Genomic DNA, 25184 nt, shown 5'->3' on the forward strand with positions numbered 1-25184 from the left:
CTCTCTCTCTCTCTCTCTGTGTGTGTGTGTGTGTGTGTGTGTGTGTGTGTGTGTGTGTGTGTGTGTGTGTGTGTGTGTGTCATTAGATGTGTCTGTTTCTTATTTTTCAACACTTGACAGGAAATGTTTTCATGAGATTCACTATTATGTTGCCTTTGTCTTTGTTTTCTGTCAGTACCAGAGTTGTTTTCATTCATCTCGCTTCTGCATCCTTTCTACACTAATGCTACAGTTTCCTCTCCTTGCACAAAACTATAGTAAAACACGACCACCTTTCCTGTGTCTCTGCGTATCATAGGCAGAAATAGAACTTGTCTTTCCTCTTTCTTTTTTCTTTCTTTTTTTTCTCACTGTCTTTCGAAATACTTCGTTCTGTCATACATATTATTTTCAAAAGACATTAACATAACTTTTTTTTTCTTTTCCTTTTACTTTCTTCATGCCTCACTGGCTTCTAAAACACCTCGTTCTCTCAGGATTATTTTCAAAACCCACTGAGATGATTAGTCGGATTCTGGCTTTCCTCATTAGCAGCGTGGAATCTTTTTTTATAATTAAGCTCTTACTCTAATCACGGAAACGACCTCAAAACCTTCAGTAATTACGTAGAACCTATTAAAAGATACAAGCACCTTTATCGCCTTCCTTCTCCGTATATGAGTGTTAGGTTAGACTAATTACGTTGTGTCAATTTAGATGAGATTAGGACACAAGACCTTTTAGTTTTCCTTCTCTTTAATCAATGTAGGTTAATCAGTGACGTTCTCTCTCTCTCTCTCTCTCTCTCTCTCTCTCTCTCTCTCTCTCTCTCTCTCTCTCTCTCTCTCTCTCTCTCTCTCTCTCTCTCTCTCTCTCTCAGCACAAGCATGAGTCACAAGGTCCGCTCCCCTCGATTTACAATAATGACTCGTAAGGCGTTCAATGATTAGTAAATGGTTGGCATGTTTGACTTTCTTTCTCCCTCTGTTTCTTCTCTCTTACTCCTCGTCATTCTTTCCATCAGCCTTCCTTTACTATGTAGTTATTAGCACCAATTCTTTTGCCTCATTTTCTTTGGGGACTGGCAATTCAGTGGGCCTTTTCTTTATGTATAAATTTCGTTGTCTTTGCCCAGTCTCCTTCTTACATAAAAGTCATCATTCATTAGCCTCCCTTAGCGCCTACTGTCATGATTCTTGCGTGTGCTTCTTTTTCCACTTCACTTTTCGTTGTCATTACTTCATTTCGTGTATTCTAAACCCGTGCACCACAATACAGACACACCCCCACCACAGCTGTTAACTTTTACCAGTGTCTGAGCGAGGCGGCAGGCAGACAGGGACACGAGGACACGGAGACACACAAGGGCGAGGGCGGGAAAAAAAAAAAAAAAAAAAAAACTTTGCTTCAAACGGACATCACGAATTGAACCCAAAGGAGTCGATTGAGGATCCTTGGTATTTAAACAAGAAGGTGATGGAAGAGAGAGTCGGTGAGAGTGAGGAAAGATGACTTTGATGCTCCTGGAGTGTTTAAACAAGAGGAGGATAGGAGAGAGAGAGAGAGAGAGAGAGAGAGATAGAGAGAGACGATTTATTTTGAGGCTCCAGTAAGTTCTGTTTGTTAGTGCCAGATATAGGTAGGAGAGTGAGGGAGTACGTATGAGTGGCTAAGAGAAGGCTGAAAGTAAAGGTGGAGGGCTGTGAGGGACATGAAAAGGCACATATTTGTATAGGGACGAAGAGAAATAGGAGAGAAAATGAGCACGCAGAGAAGAGAGAGGAACTGAGGGACTGAAAGACAAAGTGAAAGACTCTGATTGATTTCAGAAGACCGAGAGAAACAGGGGAAGAGAAAATGAGCAAGAAGGGAGGATGTGAGACCTTGATTATAAAGTACTGGCCATTTCTCGCAGACTCTCCGGTCGTGGGCGTCAACTAGCCAGCAGCAGGAGCCGGAGAGGCCAGACAGTTTCCTGGAGAAGATGGCGATGGCGGGCCAAATGAGAGAGGCCGATGACACCACGCATACCTTCTGCTGCGGCGTGCTTCCAGGATACTTCGCAATCGACACCACCAAGCCTGCTCACTACAAGGTAACGTGCTGTACCCAGATTGTTTGTATGCGAGTGTAGTAGTAGTAGTAATAGTAGTAGTGTTATTATTACAAGGTATTCTGCTAGACCTAAACTGTTCTTTTACGAGTGTAGTTTAATTATAGTAGGTAGTAGTAATAGTAGCAGTGTTATCATCATTAGTAGTTTTTTTTTTTCTATAGTGTTTTTCTTCCTTAAACTATACAGACTTTTCATTCCACCGTCCTCTCCTATACAATCTACCTTCCCCTGTTCAGCCTACCCCATCTGTCTTCGTGTCCCACACAACCTTCCCCCCGTACACAGCCTGCCTCATAATTCCTTCCTCTCCTAATACACATCTCACCTCATCCACTCTTTTTCTCCCCTGCACAGTGGCTGTTCGTGATGACCGCTGCGCTGCTGTACAACTGGGTCATGATCATTGGTCGTGCTGTGTTCTGGGAGCTGCACAACCTCAGTCCAGTGTTGTGGTTGTTCCTTGATTATATATGTGATGGCGTCTACTTGGTTGACATGGGAGTCCGCGCTCATGAAGGTTCTCACTCGATATTTTGTTATACTCGCGTTTGTTTCATTAAGAACATTAGAACATCTGAAAATAAGGGAAGTTTCATGAAGCTGCCAGGCCCGCATGTGGTAGTCAGATATGAAACAAACGGATTTATTTCTGCCCATCAGTTTCATCTATAAATTGATCTCTCCATTCTGTCATTACTCTTTCAGTTCGTACATTCATTCGTTTATTTTCTGCTTTCATTCTACAGTTGTATTCATTCTTTCCATTCTTGTGTATTCTTCTCTTTCTTCCATTCCTTTGTCTTGTATATCCTTCCCTCTTCCTTCTCCATTCCTCTTTTCTTCTCTTCCTTTCCCTTCTTCGTCTTGTTCTGTATATTTCTCTCTTCATTCCTTTTCCTCCACTCCTGTGTTATTATCTTCCTTTCGTTTCTTTGTCATGTTCTGTTCTCTTCCCTCCTTCCTCCTTCTCTTCCATTCATGTGTGTTTTTCTTCCATTCCATTTGTCGTCATGTTCTGTATCCTTCCCCTCCCTTTCTCCTCCTCCTCCTCCTCCTCCTCTCCTGTGTTTCTCTCTTCCTTTCCCTTCTTCCTCATGTTCTTTGCTCTTTCCCCTCCTTCCTCCTCCATTCCCATGCATCCTTCCCTTCCTCAGCATCCTTCACCACGTATTACAACACTGTGTCTCGGCAGCAGGGTTGGCATTAAAAAAAAAATTAATTAGTAAAAGAAAAAAAAAAACAATAACCACACACACACACACAAAAAAAAAAAACACCAAGAAAATAGCCCAAATTTTATATCATATTTATAAATAAGGTCTATACAGAATATGTACAGATGGCTCTGTACTTGATGAAAAAGCTTTCCTACCCATATTTCTAACAAAAGCGACACTTGTCATCTTTTTTTTCCTAGCAGATCTCATTGGCTAGAGCTGCTTTTGGCATGAACCTTGGGCCCGCCTTCTTCCTCTCCCTCTCCAAGTAAACAAAAACATCCTGAGTTTGTCTGAGTACTTGACAAGTCCAACTGATATTTTCATTGTTTTATCTTATTTGTCATACACGCAGAAAAACATGGGATGTTGTTATCTACTCTTTTCCTGGAAGTTTAAGAGAGAGAGAGAGAGAGAGAGAGAGAGAGAAAGGGGGGGCTTAGATGGAGAAGATAGGGAGGGGGTTATGAGAAATGTAGAAACAAGGAGGGAGTGTGGATGGTGGGGTTGACAAAGAACATGTGGCTTAATTGACACATCACAAGTTCTGCCCTGTGATACTTACCTATTAAAATCCCTTGAGTTGACATGCAGCTTTAGCTAAAAATAAGGGTAGGAAGGCTGCTTCATTAAGTAGGTAGCCATCTCTACATATACATAAAAAATGTAAAAGTAGTCAAGCCTGACCCGCTCATTATCTGTACAGTACAAGTCAACACAGGCTTTGCCCAACTGGACCAACCTGTATCAACATGACCTAAACAAGTGTCTTTCCTTGATAAGACTTCAAACCTTTTGTTTCATTCTAGTGTACTTTTTTAATTGCTTATTTAAACTGAATTACATATCAATATGAGGAATAAACAAAAAAAAATAATTAAAACTCCCAAAAAACAATAAGACCCCTCAAAAAAAATAAATAAATAAATAAAATCCAAAAAAAACAGTGGGTGGGATTTTTTTAAACCTGGGTTTTTTCCAACCCTGCCTGGCAGGCTACCTGGAGCAGGGCCTGATGGTGAAGGAGCCCACCAAGCTAAGGAGAAATTATGTGAAGTCATGGAACTTCAAGCAAGATGTGGCCTCCATCCTGCCCACTGACCTGTTCTATCTGCTGACTGGCACAGGAGGCGACCACCATGTACCAGGACCTGTGCTTGTCAGAATCAACAGGTTACTCAGGTAGGTGTGTGTGTATCTGTTATCCTGTGCCCTTCAATCCCTTTGTAACCTATGACTGCTATTTGGTACATCTTTTCTTAATTACCAATCACTCTGAGACATCTTTACTTGTTCCCCAGCCACCTCTAGTCTTTAAATAGGATAGAAATTGCAAAATATATTCTTTTTCATCCCTTTCTCTTTGTGGACATTTATAAAGATTTCATGCATTGCTTATGGTGGTGTTAATTGTTTCATATCACAGTGAAAGGGCATTTAACAGAGTTTTTAGCAATGTATTGGTGGAGTTAACCCAGATATAATGAGACAAAATTAAAATAAGATCGTTCACTGTGCCTCCTTCAATCCTTCTCTTCCTCTCTGCGCAGGTTTCCTCGGATGAGCGAGTTCTTCAACAAGACCGAGACTCGCACCAACTTCCCCAATGCCTTCAGGATATGCAAGGTGGTGCTGTACATTCTCATCATCATCCACTGGAACGCCTGCTTTTACTTTGCCATCTCCTACGGCATTGGCTTCAGCACCGACCGCTGGGTGTACAACAACACTTTGCAGGAGAGCAGGACCTTCTCCCATCAGTATATCTATAGGTGAGTGTATGGTTTGGATAGCTTACCTGGTCTTTCTCTAATCAGTATAGGCAAGTGTATGGTTGACAAATTAATTAGCCTTTCCTTAATCATCGTATCTATAGATAAGTTTGTGGTTCAGATAACTTACCTGGTCTTTCACTAATCAGTAATGGATCTAATGTTTTCCTGGTCTTTGTCTGATCAGTACTCGTATATCTATAGGTGAGTGTATGATTCAGATAGCTTAACTTGTCTTTCTCTAATCAGTGTACGTATATGTAGGTGAGTGTATGGTTTGAATAGCTTGCTTGTTCTCCCTTCCATCAGTTTATCTATAAGTGAGTGTATGGTTCTAATATCCTTCCTGGCCTTTAATGTATCCTACCTTGTCTTAATCATCAATACATCTCAAGTTAAACAATTGAAGCATTGCATAAAAACTCACTCCTTATCCTCCTTATTCTTATCCTTATTCTTTATCACACTTTCACATTTTGAAGCCTCTACTGGTTTGCATTCACTCAGCTTCTCTCCCTTACATCACAGCTTCTACTGGTCCACCCTCACTCTCACCACCATCGGAGAGACACCACAGCCAGAGAAGGATGTGGAGTACCTGTTTGTGGTGGTGGACTTCCTGGTTGGGGTCCTCATCTTTGCCACCATTGTCGGGAATGTGGGTTCCATGATAACTAACATGAATGCAGCACAGGCAGAGTTCCAGGTAAAGCTTAGCACATGCACTTTTCAGTCATTCTTTTTTTTTGGTAAGCTCTGGAACTCCCTACCTGCTTCTGTTTTTCAAGAGGGAGATTTCAAGACACTTATTCTCAAATTTTGGATGATATATGATATTTTTTTACTTTTTTTGGGCTTCTGGAATTGCTGTGAGTCTTTTTTTTCCTCTCTCTTTTTGTTGCCCTTGGCCATTTCTCCTCTTACATAAAAGCTCTCTCTCTCTCTCTCTCTCTCTCTCTCTCTCTCTCTCTCTCTCTCTCTCTCTCTCTCTCTCTCTCTCTCTCTCTCTCTCTCTCTCTCTCTCTCTCTCTCTCTCTCTCTCTCTCTCTCTCTCTCTCTCTCTCTCTCTCTCTCTCTCTCTCTCTCTCTCTCTCTCTCTCTCTCTCTCTCTCTCTCTTTCTGGAACCATGTACTTAGATATATATCAACAGGTTATATAAATGCTTAGTTTACCAATGCACACTACACAAACCTTGATACTGCCTTCAAAAATACAAACAGGTCAAAAACTAAAAGGCTTGTGTTCCAGAATCGAATGGATGGAGTGAAGCAATACATGGAATTCCGCAAGGTATCCAAAGACTTAGAGACTAGAGTCATCAAGTGGTTCGATTACCTGTGGAGCAACAAGCAGTCCCTGGATGAGGAAGGGGTGAGTGTGTGCATGTGTGTGTGTATTATAGTCATACCTAGTTTTAGTATGCAGCACCTTAAACTTATGTGGCCCTGTTCCTGTATGTATATTTGTGTGTTTTTTTCTTTATTTGGTGTCTTAATTGGTCTCTTTATATATCAAGTCTAATCCCTTCTTGTTGATTCCCTCTCCCCACAGATCCTTCTTTCATAGCCTCGTATGTACTGAAGCCTTTTCTGTAATTTCCTTCATGCCTGCCTCCTGGGCCTCCCTCCTGCACCCACTATCACTCAAGTTCCCTTTTTCATATCTATCTCACAGTCCTCCCTCACTTTCGTCTCTCTCATTCCCTTCATGTCTGCCTACTGGTCCTCCTTTCCTCACTGTCATCTTTCTAATCCCCTTCATGTCTACCTCCTGGTCCCCCCTCCCTCACTGTCATCTTTCTAATTCCTTTCATGTCTGTCTCATGACCCTCCCTCCTTCTATCATCTCTTGAATTCATGTCTGTCTCCTAGTCCTTCATCCCTCACTGTCCTTCACTACTCTCCATCTCTCCTCCCACAGGTGCTCAAGTCACTGCCAGACAAACTCAAGGCTGAGATTGCCATTCATGTTCACCTGGACACCCTGAAGCAAGTCCGTATCTTCCAGGACTGTGAGCCGGGACTGCTGGTGGAGCTTGTACTCAAACTCAAGCTGCAGGTTAGACACGAAGGCCCATGTTCTGAAATGCTTTAATCTCCTACCACAACTGTTTTCAAAGGCCACAGAGATGGTTTGCTGGGTTCTCAGTAGTGTTTTTTAGTTGATAATGTTGAAATCTTGTTAATCTGTTGCTACAATCATAAAACACCATGAAAGAACTCTGTCACTTCAACTAGAGTCTTTTGAAATAGTGGAGATGCATGTGTTCACTGGTTCTTCTTCTTCATCTTCTTCTCCATCATTTTTTCCCTTTTTTCTTTCTTCCTTATGTTTTAATAACAATAGCAACAGCAGCAGCAGCAGCAGTGGTGACTAGTAACACTGCTATTGTTATTACTTCTATAGACAGAAGAGCTGCATTATTTCTTCTTCTAGTTCTCTAAATCATGATGGTCTGAAAACTGAAATATTTTTACCAGTATAAAACAGAATGTCATGCAAACACTTGATGCTTTTAGATCCTTTATTACTGAACATGCAACAAAATGGTAAGTACACAAAACACATGCACTTAACCACTCACAGGTGTCAGGCATAGGCAGATAGATCAATTGACAGGTAGATAGAATACCATTGCTGTTTTCAGGTGTTCAGCCCAGGTGACTTTGTGTGTCGCAAGGGTGACGTGGGCAAGGAGATGTACATAGTGAAGAGAGGAAGGTTGTCAGTGGTGGCTGACGACGGCAAGACAGTCTATGCCACACTCGGGGCCGGCAGTGTGTTTGGAGAGGTGAGAAAGCCGGTGTTGAAAATACTCACACTAAATTTGTTTCCCTTGCTACATGATTTTAAATTCTTCGTGTTTTTTGCTTTCAGTTTCTCATCACCAAAGTATTTTACTCCAGCGCACCCATCACTGGTTTTGTCTGAAGGGTTACAGTTTTTATAATAGCACTTGCTTAATTTTTACCAGATTTCTGTTTTTGCCTGATTACAAACTGCATCACATTTCTGGAGATGCAACACAGTATACAAGGATAGTTCAAACCACAGCATTACGTAATATAATATTGAATAACGCTTCTCTTCATTAGGTGTCTATTCTGAACATTGCCGGGAATAAGACTGGCAACCGAAGAACAGCCAATGTGAGGAGTGTCGGCTACTCAGACCTCTTCTGCCTCTCCAAGAATGACCTCTGGGATGCCCTGACCGAGGTGAGCTGCCCTCAACAGTTTACATTGCTGAAATGCTTGACCATGACCTTCATTTGTTCTCATGTTTATGCTGTTGTAACTCCAATGAATGCACACCTTCACTTCACCATTTATCATTTCCTTTTCTTAACTCTTTTACTGGTTCATGAAATGATTAGCACCACCAGCAGGAATGTGTGGTCTTTATTATCATCTGCAAGAAGGTTAGCAATGAAAAAGAATACATTTTGCAATTTCTTCCCATTTCAAAGATTGGATGTGGATGTAAAACAATTAAAGTTGTCTCAGAGTGACTGGGAAAGGTGTACCAAGTCAAAGGGCTAAGTCAAGATAATTATGACTTATAAAGCACTGAAGAATACAGATAAGAATTCAAGAAAATCTGAGTTTTACGTCTTCAAAAATAACGTCAAATAGATCAAGTAAAAACAACACAAATTGTTGGCTATAGGAGATGTACTGAGCATAAGTCACTCACTGCTGGTTGTTTAGATGGCCAAGCTGGTACAGTGAGTGTTGCATCCCTTGCAGTACCCTGAGGCAAAAAAGTCCCTGATGGAGCGAGGCCGCCAGCTTTTGATGAAGGATGGCCTGCTGGACGAGGAGGGACTCAAGGCAGCACAGGAGCAGCAGGAAACCTTATCAGAGAAAGCTAACCGCCTTGGTGAGGATTTGTCTCTTTAGCAGAGGAGGGTGAAAAGATACAGCATTGCATCCAACACTCTCTAACACTCACTCTTTCTACCGAGCACACACACACACACTCGCAAGCTCCTTGATATATGTAAGAAATGTGTTGGGAATATTGGCAACTATGAAGACACTGTATTGTGGATGTGCTAATCTCAATCATTCATCCTTTTGTCTGGTAAACACTGGAACTCCCTGCCTGCTTTTGTATTTCCTCCTTCCTGTGTTTACCTCTCAAATGCAAGAGTTAACCATTATTCTCAGTCATTCATCCCTTTTTATAGTAAACACTAGAACTCCCTGCCTGCTTCTCTGCCTCTGTATTTCCTCCTTCCTGTGACTTCAAGAGGGAGGTTTCAAGACACTTATCCTCCAACTTTGAATGATCCTTTTTTACCTCTCTTTAGGACTGGCACCTCAATGGGCCTTTTGTACTTCCATTACCCTTAGCCAGTGCCCCTCTTACATAAAATAAAGAGGTGTAGTAAGGTGTTGTGTGTTGTTACCCTGGACAGACACGGCCATTGACACCCTCAACACCAGGCTGGCACGGCTGCTGGCAGAGTACTCCAGCACCCAGCAGAAGATCAAGCAGAGGCTCACCCGGATAGAGAGACGCCTCGAGTTTGACCTGGATGCCATGGTGCCCTCCTCACCCAGACTGAGTCCCAACATCACCCTATCCCCCAGGTAACCAGTGACCCAGGGACAGGTGAGAGGCTTAATTAATGAAGTCACCAAGTAGTATGACACCAACTGCTTTGCTGGTGTTGATGTAGGCTCTGCCACTGGTGGTGTGGTATAGGGAGTGTGGGACAGAGAATGGCCTTTTGTGGGTCAACAGTGGAGGCTCTTGTTCTGAGAGAGAGAGAGAGAGAGAGAGAGAGAGAGAGAGAGAGAGAGAGAGAGAGAGAGAGAGAGAGAGAGAGAGAGAGAGAGAGAGAGAGATCAGCAGTACTGGTTTTCCTCACTGTACGTATGAGAGACAAGTGAGACAGTTCCCAGGCAGTGTATCAGTGAAAGTAGCGCATGATTTTCTTCACCTTATTGATGCACACACCATGCATTACATATCTGAGTCATCGTCAGCAGCATGCCGTCTTGCACCAGCCACCACAATATTGTTTATCTTGGTTGCAGAGGTAGTGTTTGCCCCTCACCATTCCAGCTGGGGGCTGCCCCTTCTTCCCAGGCCAGAGAGCACACCCCCTCCTCCGCCCCCTGCGCTGGAGAGGGTGACTGCTCCATATCTGGCTCATCCACCCTTCAGGATAACCTTTACTCAGGCCACCATCCCCTCACCCCTGCTGGCAGCACACAGCATCATCCACCCAGCCAGCAGAGCACCTCCCTCCCCTTTGCAGCACCCAACACACATGTGCCTCCGTCACCGCCGCGCAGGGACACAATATAGTGCCCTCTCTCACCATGTGGCTGTCATATCACACGCTGCTGTCTCTCCTCTATCACATTTTTATCCTCAAAATATTTTAAAATGCATGAGTTCATTTATGCACCTAATGCTAAAGTATGCAATCTTCCTTATGGCAGCACGTACATTTTTCTTACATACATAGGTTTTAATGGCTTACTGAGTGAGTTGCCTGTGAAGGTGATGCCTTGTAAATGTCATTGGTTTTGTCTTGTGTGTTGAGGTTAATGTCCTTATTTGCACACTGTGTTTGACAAAATGGTCTCCCTCACTTTAGTCTTGCAATTATTTCACCAAAAATCAAGTAATTCTCAGATCTGTTGTCCTTGCCTATGTATTTCTCAAGCCTACAGGAGCTATTCATTCATACAAGACCAGCCAACATCCATGTATTTTCAGGTAGTAATGCTGAGTGAGGAAAAAGTGTAAGGAAATCATCAGGCATCAGGTGTAGGTGTTATCAGGAATATTATGGGCAGGGCTTTTGTTATCTTGGCTGGCCACCAGGTGTAGGGCTTATCAGGATTGGGGCCTGGCAAGGGTAGGGCCTTTGTTATCTTAAATGTAACCAACGCACAAAGTGTACTTTTCAATTGAACTTCTCTAAGGGAGGAACATTATGGCTGAGACACACTCACAAACACAACAAAGAAAAAGCTTCCTATTTTCTCCGAGGTGTTGAATTAGGCTGTTGATATATTTTTCATTTGAAGGTGTGTGTGTATGTGTGTGTGTCTGTGTGTGTGTGTGTGTGTGTGTGTGTGTGTGTGTGTGTGTGTGTGTGTGTGTGTCTGTGTGTGTGTGTGCTTTAACCTTAAGCTAAATACTGTAGTAATAATCACCTGAAAGTGATACCTTGAAAACATTTTTAGAAAGGTATCATTGTACTAATTATTGTTTGTATATCACCAAAAAAAAAAAAACATTTCACTCTTCTTCCAGAGTAATAAAATGACCCTTTCCATTATGTGAATAAATACTTACATTATTTTCTATGTAAATACACATATGTAGCATTTCATCTGTAACTCTCAAGTACAGGGTTCATAAACTCTGCTTATTTACTTCATCTCTTTTCTTCCAGTATTTTTTTTTATTGTTTTTTCTTACTATTACTGGCATAATGATAATGATGATGATGATTTGCATTCATGCTTTAGCAATATGATTATTCTAGTTATGTTTTAGTCATGAACATGTCTGTTGTAATGCCTCTCTTTGGACACTCCATAGAAGCACTGGAATATTGATCCACAGGTGAAGTAAATCTTTAGCTGTCAGGGCCGTAGGCAGGGACTAGACCCCCACAGCAGAACAAAAGTGCAGCACCTTAGTTGCCAGCACATTGGCACCTGTGAGGCCCTAAGAGAAATTTTGGTGTTTGTCCTCCTGGTCACTATACTATTCCATTCAATAATTTGTAATTACAGAACACCATATTTTCATAATCTATAAAAGGCATTTTCATGTCATTTGTTTTTAAAAATTTTTAAACAATGAGAAATTTTACAGGTAGAGTTATTGACAGATGCACCAACACCCCTTTGGTGCCCAGCCTGGCACCATGGTGCCACCATATGGCACAGTGGCCAGCCTGACACCATAGCACCACCCACATGTGGCACATTGGCCAGCCTGGCACCATCATGTGGCATGGTGGGCAGCCTGGCACCACCGTGTGGCACAGTGGCCAGCCTGGCACCACCATGTGGCACAGTGGCCAGCCTGGCACCACCGTGTGGCACAGTGGGCAGCCTGGCACCACCATGTAGCACAGTGGCCAGCCTGGCACCACCATGTGGCACAATGGCCAGCCTGGCACCACCATGTGGCATGGTGGGCAGCCTGGCACTACCATGTGGCACAGTGGCCAGCCTGGCACCACCATGTGTTACAGTGGCAGCCTGGCATCATGGTGTGCTGTCACAGGGTGTGCTGGACCATTGTGTCTTGCACCATGTGTGGGAAGCAGACATGACTCAGTTTGTGCTCAGCCATTACTGTGCCACTGACATCTCACAGAGCATTCACCTTCCAAATATTTCTTGTAACTTTGTGTTTTCCCTGAGTGCTAAATCCTCTAGGCAGGTGTGAGCCACATGTGATTGCTGCACCTGTGGCTGTTCAGGTGTTAATTTGGTGGCTTGAGATTTTATGAGATTCTTCCTAATTGGTACCTGAGTCATACACATGTTCACTTTTGGCCCAGGAGAACTGTGCACTTCTTTTGGAAGAAGACAGTGGAGGAGAAGCAGGCACTTCCTGAGGACCTGCTGTGTTTGATCAAGGCTGTGTTCATGGATTGTTTCATTACATGACAGATTCAAATGCACTGACATCATTTCATTCCAAAGACTCAAACATGAATATTGTTACTGTGACCTTTCTGTACCCATGCATACTCGTACATCAGTTTCATGTCTCATTTTTAAGAGTTTAAAGATTATATCCTAGTTTAAAGTTAGGGTAACTTTGTGACATGCCTTTGAAAGTGTATTCCTTAGGGTTATGCAATTTTAGACATGAGGTGCAGACTTGTTACACTGGTCCACTGTGGAACATGTGCTGCGCCTCTGCAAAACATGTTGATATTACAACTACTGTAGGTTAAGGCATGCATTGGTTACACAGATATAAAATATATATATATATGAATATATGAATATATATATTAATGTATGTTGAATGTTACATGAGAAATGTTAACTATATATTTTGCACAGAGCACACCAAGCCTTGTCTAAATATTATATTATATATATATATATATATATATATATATATATATATATATATATATATATATATATATATATATATATATATATATATATATATATATATATATATATATATATATAAAGTAACAAAAGGTTACAAACAGTACCGGTAAGATATGTGCTCATCCTGCACAATATCAGTCGTACAATCATGTTGCTGTTGTCAGCTAATTTACTTAAGCTCTGAACATTTCTTATAAAACACCAAGATTCCGTCCGTAACAAGCTTATGAAACACCTGTGGTTTTATTTTCCCTGTCTCACCGAGACAAGAATTCATAATGGACTTGTGTGGCTGTTTGTGGTGGTTGGGGTCTCTTCCAGGAGGAAGGCTGACAGGAGGCAGAGGAATGAAGGTGTAAAGAGAAGAAGCAAGAACAACATTTAAATACCAAGAGATGCTGAGTAAGTATGGAAGAAGAAATGAGAGTGGCTTACAGTGAGGGAAAGAGGTAGCCATTCTCCCTGAGAGGAAGGACTGAAGGCATGGAGGTAGAAATAATGATTTCTCTGACTAGCTCCATATTTCCAGAAGTTGTAAAAACTAGCATTACTTGAACATGAAAGTGGAGTCCAAAATTGCAGGAATCAAGCAATGGGAAGAATTCAAAGGTTTACATGGAAGGTGCTTGGAGGCAGAATGGATGGCTAGACTGATGAAAATATATCTAAAATATTTTGATAACACATTTTGTATACTGAGATAAAGGGTTAATGAAGACAACCCGTGAAATAAAAAAAAAAAAAATAGAATGGGGGTTCTCCACTCTTCACAATGACTTCTCTAACTACATCTCCGGCAATGAAATTATAGAAACTCACTGTCTCTTTATAATTAGCAGCCAAAGTTCCTCTTAGCGTCCGCATTTTGGTACCTGGTAACTCGAAAAGTGACATAAGGGGAGAAAAGCGAGAAAGAATAACAGAGGTGGTTCCTTACTGCACTTTTCTATAATTATCTAAGACATATATTCCTAAAGTCACTATAGATCTCCTGCCATTAATTCCATACCTGCTATCTCTAGTTAGGGATCAAGAGACGCGTTTTGGGGCGTTAAATACATGAAATACCCAAGATAGGGAGCAGAGAGGCACCAAATATCGGGGTCTTCACTCTATTCTAACATTGCCCTCGCGTCTATGTTCTACGGTCACTATTGAGTCTTTTACGAGTATTTTTCCACCTGCAACGCTGAAATTAAGGTAGAATGAGTTTGTTTGGCGTTGAATAAGCAGCGTAGAGGTGGTGGGAGTGTGTGGAGGGAGGAGTGGGGTGTGTGTTAGTGTGAGAGAGCAGCGGCTGGCCAGCGAGGGGGACCCGAGTGGCATCCCCGTGTCTGTGTCCACGGTTTTTGACCTCCTCGCTCCTCCTCGCCTACCCACTTTGTTCTTCACTCCATAGTAAGTAAGTATGAGTGTGTGTGGTGCTGTAGACGTGTCAGGGAGCAGTGTGTGAGTCCAGGTAAAGGTGCATGGCAGGTAATGTTAGCCCTTGCTTTACCTGAACCATTTTGTGTGGCTGGCCTTATTATTATGGGAATTCTGATTTCATTAATACAGTGTGGGTTTGTGTTCATGTGTCATGGTGATGTGGTGATGGTGAAGCCACGGGGGGTGTGGTATAGTGATGGGTGTAGGTATGAGTGCAGGTGCTGTGTGCTGACTGGGTGTGCTGACCTGGGTGGAGCTCCTCTGGGTGTGTTATTGTGTTTGCCTCCACTATGCAATACTCTGCACGTAAGGGACAGTCGCCTTCACAGTGCCAGCCCACCAGGGCCCCTTGATTCACTCCCCTGGTCCTGATATCAGCCCAGATGGGAGGCCCTGGCAGGGGTCAGCCACCCTCATGCCCTCCTGGTGCTCGTCGCCTCAAAACTTTCCTTCCTGGGCTATGCTAGTTTAGGTTCATTATTACTTTGCTTCCTTTAGTTAATCTTGTCAAGGAGGAGGAATGTATTACCAGTGCTGGCATGACAGGGAGGTGCCTGCCTGTGTCTGTCTTGCTGCCACTCCATGCCTTCCTCAGGGTCCTCTCTCTCCCTCTCCAGTCACTGCTGCAGTTTCCAGAGATCTTAAAAACTTGGAAATGTAACTGTTGAATGGTTGGCTAGTGACAGATACAACTCAGAACCAAGAAGTACAGAGCTAACGAGACAGACGAAAACCAAGGGTCTTCTCCATTCCTGTGGGAGAAATTATGATAAAACTGTATGTGTGCATTGGAAGAAAAATTGGCTTTATGCAGAAATACACAATAGCGTTGAGAATGTTTAGGTGAGGAGAGTGATTTGCAGAAAGCAACAACAAGGGTGAGGAATGTGCCATTGTTGCAGCCATAAGGTGGCACCTGCTCTTGTCCGGTGTAGGGGTTAGGTTAAGTCAGGGTGTGGCTGTGTCAGGATTTTGTCAGCATTGGAGAGACCTGTAAGAGTTACAGTAGTAAGAAATTTTGAGTCTTGTGGTTATATCTAAGAACCAAAAATAATAGATAACTAATTGCTTAAATAGAAGTGAAAACAAAACACAAACTCCAATTAAACCAAATCAGGATTGGAGTGCTCAGATGGTGAGAAGTAAAGTTGATAACAAGTTTCTGACATTTACTGTATTATAAGAAAACAACAAATAAATAGCCAGACATTTAAAAAAAGCTGCAACACTTCCCCTACCAGACCAAGGAGGGGTGACTAATCCTGTTCCTCCTCACTCCGGGTAATGACCCAGAGTGGGGTCCCCTAGACTACCCTGGCTGGGGAAGGGGCACCCGGGAAGCTTATGTGCCCTCTTGGTGGGATGAGGATGATGGTGGATGGTGAGGGAGATGGCAGGCGGCACTACAGCAGGCGAGATGGCAGGTGTCACTATTGCATAGTTCCCCGTCAAGGGAGGTAGCAGGTTTCACGACTGCAAGCAAGCGTCAGAACAGCTGACCACTTCTGCCGCTGGCTGCTTGACCCTCTCCATGTCCTGCAGGGCTTGGTAGGCACAGGGTGAGGCTTCCCTGTGATTTTGAGACAGGGAGTGGCAGCACGGGTCTTGCCTCTATGACTGCAGGGACCACAAAGAGGGTGAAGATCTAGTGCAACCCATGGCATCACATCCCTTCCCCTTCCTCTTCTCGTGGTCAACAACACGTTATGCTGTTCTGACTGGCTGTCTCTCCCTCCATAGGTTTTAATATTTACTTTATTTGCCTTCCCTTCTCCATTTTGCTATTCTACCTACCCTAAACTCTCCTTGGCCTGTTTCCATTAACATATCACAAAGATTCCAATCTTGGATTAATCCTGAGCACAGACTCTCACTAATCTGGTCAATCATGCACAATTTGAATGGGAGAGTGGTGTTGAAGTGGGAAGATTTTCAGGGTAACTGGTGCAAAAGGTGTTTCAAATGTTTTTGTATTTTGTTTTGTCACAAGTTTATTCACAGTGTGAATAGAATGGTAGTTGCTCTTTGATAGTCTTTGTGCATATTTATTGATGGCTTGAACATTTCCATGAACTTAATGATATGATTCAATTTAACATTATGGTAAATTTTAGCATCAGGAATCTTATGACTTGCTGCAAGCTTTCTGTGTATGAGTGTTGTGGCAGGAGAGTGTATGCATGACATCACACTGGCATGTCAGCATCACCAGCTGGCCATATGAACACTGACCAAGCAGCCTTGGGGCACATCTTGCTGTGGCAGCTTTGATAACCCATGTATCCCTGGTGGGGGCCACTCTACACCACCACCACCACCACCATCACCACCACCACTGGGAGGGAGGAAGGGGAACAGCAATGCAAGGATGATAAAATTCTTCAAACCCATTGGGAATTGTGCTTGCCAGGTTTGCTCCCTACCACAGGGATGTGTGGCCAGGGTGTCCCCAGCACCACAGGGGTGTGTTGCCAAGGTGTTTCTATACTTTAGCACTATTTCAGTATGTTTTTTATTACATATTATTCTTGCTACAGATATTTCTTATATGGCTGAAATAGAAATGCTATATTAATTAATCTGTCTACCTATATACAAGGCCAGCAATCCCACACAGGATGGCCCAGATAAAGCACCACACACACACACACACACACACACACACACACACACACACACACACACACACACACACACACACACACACACACACACACACACACACACACACACACACACACACACACACACATCTTGGCCCTCTCAGCCCCTGGTGGAAAAGGATAGTATTGTTATTACTGTTGTGGAGATTGTTATCAAAGTGAGCCAGTTCAAGGTAAGAGTTGGCATACTGGTATCAAACAATTTGTTCTGTGTTCTAGGATTTCCTTATTTTATCATCTACAGTAGTACTTTATTTGTTTTTGAAGTCACTGCTCATGGGTAAGAATGGTCCTGTTTACTTGTAGCTCATTCAGCAGGACAGTGTGTGTATCATCTCTGCTAATTTTCTGCTGCTCTTTTTAGGTGACCAGCAAGATGGATTGATGAAGACCAAGACGGATAGAGGAGGTATGCCTGGGTGTCATGGAGCTGACAGACTGCCCAAGCCTGACTGGCATCTGGTGAGAGAGGTAAGATTGACATCCTCCTCAGTGGGAGTAACTGAGACAAGACATCACTTCTTGTTGTATTGCAGGAAGTAAAAATAGAAAGGAAGAGGTCCATAGTCCCTCCCCAGAATATTATCCAAGATAGATGAAGAAGGAACTGGTTCTCTAGTAATGGTAAATGTTTGGAATAGATTCAGTAATCAGGTTTTCAGTGCCAAGTCATTAGAGCACTTTAAAAGATTAGACAAATTTACAGATGAGGATGACAGATGAAAATAGGTGTGTATGTTTCACACAGGGACTGCCACATTTAGGCCTCAAAGTTTCTTGTTGCTTCCCATTTTTTTATATTCTTATGAGTGTGATGAAATGAGTCCCTGTAATTTATGAAGATACAGTCTTGGAACCATCTCTGTTCATAAATTGATCTAATCTTACATGAAGAGAAGCAAGTGAAAAAAACTAGTTATTCAGTCATTTGCTTGAGGAAACCCTGCCAACACAGAGGATGTCAAATATGGTCACTTTATTGCAGAACCAATGCTGTGTGACATCAAGAGAGGTAGAGGTCAAGATGGCACAGGACTCTGCCATGTCCCTGAAGGAGGTCACCCACAAGACCACAGCTGCAGTCACCACCACTACTGGCAGGAAGCCGTGGGAGAAGCAGTGCAGGGATGGTGGTGACCAAGACTCCCCTTGCTCCTTTGTTGGGTTTGAGCTTGACTCCAGGTCAGCCAAACTCTTCAGTGACTTGAAGCAAATCTTGATGAAGAACAACAACATCAAGGTGAAGGAAGTGAGTGGCCTGAATGGAGTGATAAGGAAAGGGGAGAGTACAAGACCCCCTCTGAGTACTGATGGCAGTGTGGAATCAGAAAACCTCCATAACCTTAAGAAAGTGTTGAAAGAAGAGAAAAACTGTGAGTATGGTGTGAAAAAGAAAGACAATCTTGTGAACATTGAAAAGATAGCCCTGCACGACAAGACATGTAGCGCGGTGGAGGATGTGTGCTTTGTGGGCCTGGAAGGTGACGGCCTCAGTGATGACGATGATGAGAACTCCACAGACATCATCATCATCAAGGAAATTGTGCATGACGACTCTCCTCTTGTTGCATCAGGCATGCAGCAGAACATTGACCTGGTGCAGCCCAACAGAGAGAGAGTGAAGGAGGCAGACTTGGTGGCCCCGTACCAGTGTGTGGACCACAAGGAACCCTCCCCCTTGGTGGTGGAGCTCAAGCCAGGGAACTATGCTGTGGACCCTGAGGTGGAGGTGATGCAGGAGAGCCAGTACCACCTGTATGCAGCTCCGGAAATCATAGAGGAGGTGGTTACGGTGGAGGACATGGAGGGTGTGGAGGAGGTAGCCCCAATCTCCAGCACCTTCTCCACCCCTGTGTCCTCCGTCATCCTGGACCACTCCTACAGCTCACCTCCTCCACCCTGGCTGCTCCAGACTCTCAGCCAGTCACTGCAGAGTTACACAGAGGGAACGTTGTGCAGCCCAGGCAGTGCATTGCCACAATACAGTGATGGCAGTGAATGTGAAACTGAGAGTGCCACGTCAGAAATGATGAATGGTGTGTTTGCTTGCCAGAGTGGTGATGAAGTGAGTGTTGGGCTGACTGATGCTGCCGCTGCCCTCAGTAGTGTTCCGTACTGCTCAGTGGTGACCAGAGTCTTGCCTCTCTCTGATGGTGACGGAGGTGAGGTGAGCAGTGCCATCACTACACATGATGCTGTTGTTCACCACTCACAGCTCAGAGATGGTGATGGCATCAATGTTCCCACGAGTAACATGGCTTCCCCTCACCCATGCATCACCACAAGCCACATTTCAAGTGAACCAGGGGAGCCTCATCAAGATGAATGTGTTGGTGATAGAGCAGTGAGCACCTGCTTCCTTGGAAGAGTTAAGGAAAGCCTCATTAACACCCCTACCTCACAGCCAGAAGGGAAACCTGCTCAGGAAACCTATCAAAGCCACACATTAGATTCACCTGAAGACAGTTTTTGTAACAAAAACTCCAAGATTCCTCAAATGTCAGAAATGAATGTTGAAAATGATGCCGGTGAGGAGATAGGCAGCGGTGATAATGAAGGGAGCCAGAGGGCGGGGAGTCAGGAGAGGATGATGATCAGGTCCTCAATACAGCTCAGGAAAAGGAAGATATACAAGCTGATCCAAGTGCCACAGAGGGAATCCATCAACTATGACAAGATCTCTGACATTGACACGTACTATACAAACGACAGCACTTCCTTCGAGGACGACTTGCCAACCAGCACAGAGAAGAAGGAGATTGAGAAACCACCAGACCTTTTCCCCAGCAGTAAGGCAGAGAAGAGGGCAGCCACCAAGATCTGGCAGGTGCTTGTGTCCCAGCTGGAGGACTGTGTGAGGGGCATCACCACCCTGCCTCCCGCTGTCTCTGTTCACACCAAGAAGCGCAAGAGAAGCCTCAGTGCAAGGAAGGGGAAGGGAAGCGTGCCCCTCCAGGTGCCGAGGAAAGGTGACAGTCGTAATGATGGTGTCGGTGCCTCGCAAGATTCACGGACAAGCCAGTGTGTGAAAGTAAAGGAAGAGATGGATCAAGCCACACAATCATGTTTTGAGAGTAGAGGTGCAGCGAGTAAAAGGAAGTGTGTGTGTTTCTGCCGGTACAACACAGTGTTGCCGCTGGCTTCCCGGAGGACTTGCTGTGGGAGGAGAAGAGTTCAGTCTGGCTGCCGGCGGAGCAGTCGCACCATCAGGAGGGAGACCGTGGCCTTCCCGACGGACCAGAAGACCTTCTTCCAAAGCCTTGGACTGATGGAAAAGAGTCTGTACGAGAAGGACGTATTTTATGAGTCCCTGGTGACCCACAGGACGCGGAATGTGCGAGCCAATCAGATCAAGGGAAAAGATCACTATAGGATGTTCTTAGACAATCTACGTGGTGACGGATTAGATCAGAGTAGTGACAAGCTCAAGCAACCTTTCCCTCTAACATTCATTACCAAACAAAACTTGTGCAAACTGTCAACAAGAAGCAAGGCCATGAACAAAGGCAGTAATCTCCCGTGGCTGCCAGACGGATGTGCCGCTGAGCATAACTTTGAAGGTTTCTGTGATGCTGCTGGCAGTCAGCGCCGCAGCACAGGTGATTCCCCTATGGGACAGAAGTTTGAGTTTGAGCCATCATTGAGTCTGGGTGACATGGGCAGCAGCAATGTCAGTAAGTCAGAAACATTACCTTCCGTGCCATTCTGCTGCACTGACACCAATGACAACTTTACTGAAAACTGCATCATGCCAAAGACACAGCAAGACTTGCTGCCAGAACTCAGCAAGACTTCTGTTGACCTGGAGGAGTGTCCTGTGTGTGAGAAGTCCAGTAATGGAACATGTCCCCTGGGTCACAAAGTCCAAATGGATTCCTTAAGTAGCAGAGTGCTTGAGGAGAAGGGTCACAGTAGTCTGGTCATGATGGAGGAAGAGTCTTTGCACCCTAGTCAGGTGGAGGAGGGGGTCCCAGCACTGGTAGTAAAGGAGCATGACAAAGGTGGCTGTGAGGATGCACTGCCAGACTCGTGGTCAGACTGCACGATGGAGGGAGTGACTGAAGACTCACCAGCTCAGCCCAGCACAGGTGAACACTCTGTCCTCACACCAGACACCATGGAGGTGGATGAGTATGACAGTGATAGTTGCAAAAGCTCCTTGCCAGATTTGATGGCAATAGGGACAGAAAAAGTCCCTGGGGTCTGCAGTATGTTCCTGGCAGCAGCAGCATCCCCCCCCAGTGATGGCACCTCTGTGGGGTCTGTGAGTGAGCTTCTGAAGAGTCTTCATCCACTGTTCCATGATGAAAGTAAAGAGTGTGACTTCCTGGGCTTTGATGAGGAGCCACACTGCCACAGGCTCAAAACATCACCACAGTTGGGAGCAAAGATAAATGCAACTCATGGTCCTGGAAATGTTCACAGCAGAGATGTATGTGGCGGGAGATCCAAGCTGAGACAGTTCGTGACAGTGTTGGATGGACAGTGTGGCAGTGTGGATGTCAGTGAGGAAATGGAGGAGCTGAGCTGTTATGCTGCCACACCAAAGGCAGACATGCTGTCAAGGACAGACACCAGTGAGCATGGCATGGAGTCTGAGGCTGAGGCTGTGATGTCCCTGCCAACTAAAAGAGTGGAGGCAATGAAAGATCCTTCCTCACCCACATCCAAGTCTCCCTCAAAGAATGAAAGGACATCAAAACTGGGCGAGTTTGACCTGACCAGAAATTGCCGAGTGAACCTGACCAAACTGAAGATCCCCAAGGGAGCGCTAGCGCTGGAGAGGGTGAAGGTTGACGTCAGGGACAGCAATGTCAGCCCGCTGTTCTCCAGTCACTTATCTCCTGAGAAATTAATCAAAACACCTGGAAAACCTGACTCTGAAAGTTGCATTTCTCTCACAAGATTCTCTAAGAGACAAAATGTCAAGAAAATAAAGTACTCTGAGCTACTAAAGCCAAACATGAGGAGATCCCTGAATGGTATGCACAGGACAGAGAAGCAAAGCCCACCATGTGGCAGCAAACACTCTAGGAGCATCTCTGATGGAGTGCTGTTCAGGTGCTGCACCTGCTTGGCAACATTCAGAAGCAAAGGTGCTCTCACCGGCCACCTCCAGACTCATGAGAAGAAGGAATTCACCTGCACAGAGTGTGGCCTCAACTTCCAGGAAGAGGTGCTGCTGCACTCCCACAGGAGGCTACACACCACTGCACGGGAAGCTGTCCTGTGTGAAAAGTGTGGAGAGAGTTTTTCTCAGCTGGAAGACTTGAGAAATCACGTTAAGAATCATTTATCCCCCAAATCTTCAAAGTGTAAAATGTGTAACCAAACTTGTAAATGCCAGTTAGCCTCAAACGAGTCTCTCGACTTGCACCTAAAGGAGTGCAAGAACAGGTGTGTGGAGTGTAGCGGAACATTTGTGGTATCCCCCAGCCTCAAGCGAAACACTCGGACCCACGACCGGGGGAAACCACACCAATGTGCCCTGTGTAGTGATGACACCCCCCATGACAACTGATGGGGCCAGGCACAGCTGAGGGAAGCCCTGCCAGTGCTCTGTGTGGTGTAGGCCATGCCCCTTATGGTAGCTGATGTGGCAAAGGAGTGCTAAAGGTTTTTAATGAGAATTACTGTGTACTATTTTCCCTTGCTGACATAATGGCAACTTTTGTGTTTTATTTTACTGGTAAAAGTAAAAAGGTGTGTCTGAGTAAGCAGAACACTGAGTGGTGAGTGTTGGCCTCAGCGTCCACGGTGTGTTGTGTCGTGGGCCCTTCACTTGCCCTCCTCTTCTCCGTGGAATGACCGCCAGTTTTAGTTCACCAGACTCTGTTTGATCCTTTTATTTCCAGCAGGAAACAAAGCATTGTTGGTTTGCAAACTGGAAACAAGGTTATGTATATTCATGACTGATGTTGATGATAGCTTTCAGTTTTGTTAAAGAATTTCGATCAGTTTAATAACACCTGTAAATTTTCAATATCAAGTGAGACACAGTGGCTAGGAAGTATTAAGTAATGAAGGCTTTGCATCTGCCGTGAGCTTGTCCATTTGGTGGAATTTTGATAAGGCACACAAACTTGTGATGTAAATCATGCTTGTATATATTATGTGTTGGTGTACAGCTGCTTCAGACACCAGTGAATATTTGGCAACATTTGCCCTTACTTGTGATGTTCTCCGAGGAATGAACTAGTCACACACACACACTGTTCATGGCTGACAGAAATGTTGTCACTCAGATGACTGAACACAAGGATGACTGGGTTTTGTTAGGCTCGCTCTGCACTGAGCTTGTGTGTGACATGTGGGTGGTGACTCCTCTCTGGACATGTCCCGTCGTGTTGAAATGTGCATATCTGTGGTGTGTGAAGATCTGTCAGCTTCTGTGTGTTTTGTTGCCATCCCAGTGTGAGGTACTGTGTGTGTGGCAGACCCAGACGTGTCACCAGTGTCTCATGGTACAAAGGTGTGGAGGAGGAAACGTTCTTGATCACTGCCATGTGTTGAGGTCTTCCAAGACACACTTCAGGACTCTATTGCATCTGAGAATGAACACCAGTATACTAGCTGCTTGTCAGACCAATCACTAGCATCAAATAGTTTCCTTAACCCACATAATTTTTGTTGATATATGATAGAAATGAAATACCAGATGCTTCATAGTTAGTGCTGCTTTAATTATGGTCTTCTTGAGTCAGTTGGCATGTCAGCAGTGCCTTGTTTACGATGGTCCCTGTGGGTGGTGAGATGCACAGGCAGTCACCAGATGCAGGGACACACAGGACAGTACAAGCACAGGGCACAGCACAGGCCTCCTATACAGCTGACTGGAGAAGACTGTAATCCATCACTGCAGTACAAACTATTTTGGTAATGCTGCCACATATAAAACCAGAGTGAAGAGTAGGTCAGTGTTGGCATGAGGTGTGTGTCAGAAAATTGAAGAATGTAAGAAAACAAGGGAAGCTACAAGAAGCCATGAGGCAAACACGTGGCAGTCCTTGTATGAAACATGTTAGACTACCACTGACATTGTTTGAAGTGTAGACACCCAAGATGGACTGACATGGCAGGAACTGAAGACAAAAAGTATTGAACCTACTCTCTCTGTGTTTGTATTCTTGCTGGGAATACAAATTACTCTCAGGCCATGTTAGGTGGTGGTTGAATGTGTGTGTGTGTGTGTATGTGTGTGTGTGTGTGTGTGTGTGTGTGTGTGTGTGTGTGTGTGTGTGTGTGTGTGTGTGTGTGTGTGTGTGTGTGTCAAGGCAATGTTCTAAAGTGTAGTGCAAATCATTACTACACTACCTGCCCTGATACTGACTACCATTGATGTACTGAAGGAGTGATGTGTACAGTGAATGAGGGCAATAATGCGTGAGCGAGATAATGAGGTAATACAGCAGCTAATGTCATTATTACAATACATTTTTAGTGTTTCCTCAATGTACAGTCATACCACATTGATCTTAGGAAGTCTAGGGCATATTATGGTCTTGTATAGAATTTCTGGACATTCGTTTCTTATGGTAGCAGTAGTATAGCATTGTATGTCTGAAGTACAAAGCAAGGATATTTCAGAAGTCTTTGTGAAATTATACCCATCTATTGGATTTTGTAAAGTGATTAGGATCAACGTTATGTTGTACTATTCCCCCATTTGTCTTTATTTATTATGAAATACACTGAGAAATACTGAGAGGTTGTGTCATTGAGAGAGAGAGGGGGGGGGATGGATGTCAGAGAGAGATACTGAGGAAATGGATATCAGAGAGATGGAGAGATAGAAGGGAAATGGATGTGAGAGAGAGAGTGAGAAGACAATTTGTCACTTCTGGGTATGCTACATGTAAATCAAATGATACCTTATATTTTTATA

General features: G+C 44.1%; 2 protein-coding genes across 7 annotated transcripts in view; both read left to right on the plus strand.

The window, feature by feature from the left end:
• The window catches only part of LOC135091733 (cyclic nucleotide-gated cation channel alpha-3-like), a 70359-nt gene extending 57204 nt beyond the window's left edge, over positions 1 to 13155 (plus strand). For all 4 annotated transcript variants that reach the window (XM_063989645.1, XM_063989644.1, XM_063989643.1 and 1 more), the window contains 12 exons: positions 1895 to 2074; positions 2450 to 2612; positions 4308 to 4494; positions 4863 to 5084; positions 5613 to 5790; positions 6334 to 6456; positions 7006 to 7143; positions 7733 to 7876; positions 8181 to 8303; positions 8835 to 8967; positions 9509 to 9683; positions 10134 to 13155. In XM_063989645.1, coding sequence (XP_063845715.1) covers positions 1895 to 2074; positions 2450 to 2612; positions 4308 to 4494; positions 4863 to 5084; positions 5613 to 5790; positions 6334 to 6456; positions 7006 to 7143; positions 7733 to 7876; positions 8181 to 8303; positions 8835 to 8967; positions 9509 to 9683; positions 10134 to 10407 — 2040 coding nt within the window. In that variant the 3' untranslated portion in view covers positions 10408 to 13155. The remainder of the gene's footprint in view (positions 1 to 1894; positions 2075 to 2449; positions 2613 to 4307; positions 4495 to 4862; positions 5085 to 5612; positions 5791 to 6333; positions 6457 to 7005; positions 7144 to 7732; positions 7877 to 8180; positions 8304 to 8834; positions 8968 to 9508; positions 9684 to 10133) is intronic.
• Positions 13156 to 14284: 1129 nt separating this feature from the next.
• LOC135091734 (uncharacterized) lies at positions 14285 to 25004 on the plus strand. 3 transcript variants are annotated; one of them, XM_063989649.1, is made up of 3 exons: positions 14285 to 14408; positions 17664 to 17770; positions 18285 to 25004. In XM_063989649.1, the coding sequence occupies exons 2-3, from the start codon at positions 17684 to 17686 to the stop codon at positions 22818 to 22820; spliced, it is 4623 nt and encodes a 1540-aa protein (XP_063845719.1). In that variant the 5' UTR covers positions 14285 to 14408; positions 17664 to 17683; the 3' UTR covers positions 22821 to 25004. The 3 variants fall into 3 exon arrangements, with proteins under 3 accessions (XP_063845719.1, XP_063845717.1, XP_063845718.1); XM_063989647.1 differs by lacking the exon at positions 14285 to 14408 and adding an exon at positions 14416 to 14610; XM_063989648.1 differs by lacking the exon at positions 14285 to 14408 and adding an exon at positions 14416 to 14606.
• Positions 25005 to 25184: the final 180 nt, after the last annotated feature.

This window comes from Scylla paramamosain, chromosome 38 (genome assembly GCF_035594125.1).
Source record: "Scylla paramamosain isolate STU-SP2022 chromosome 38, ASM3559412v1, whole genome shotgun sequence".
Taxonomy (NCBI): Eukaryota; Metazoa; Arthropoda; class Malacostraca; order Decapoda; family Portunidae; genus Scylla; species Scylla paramamosain.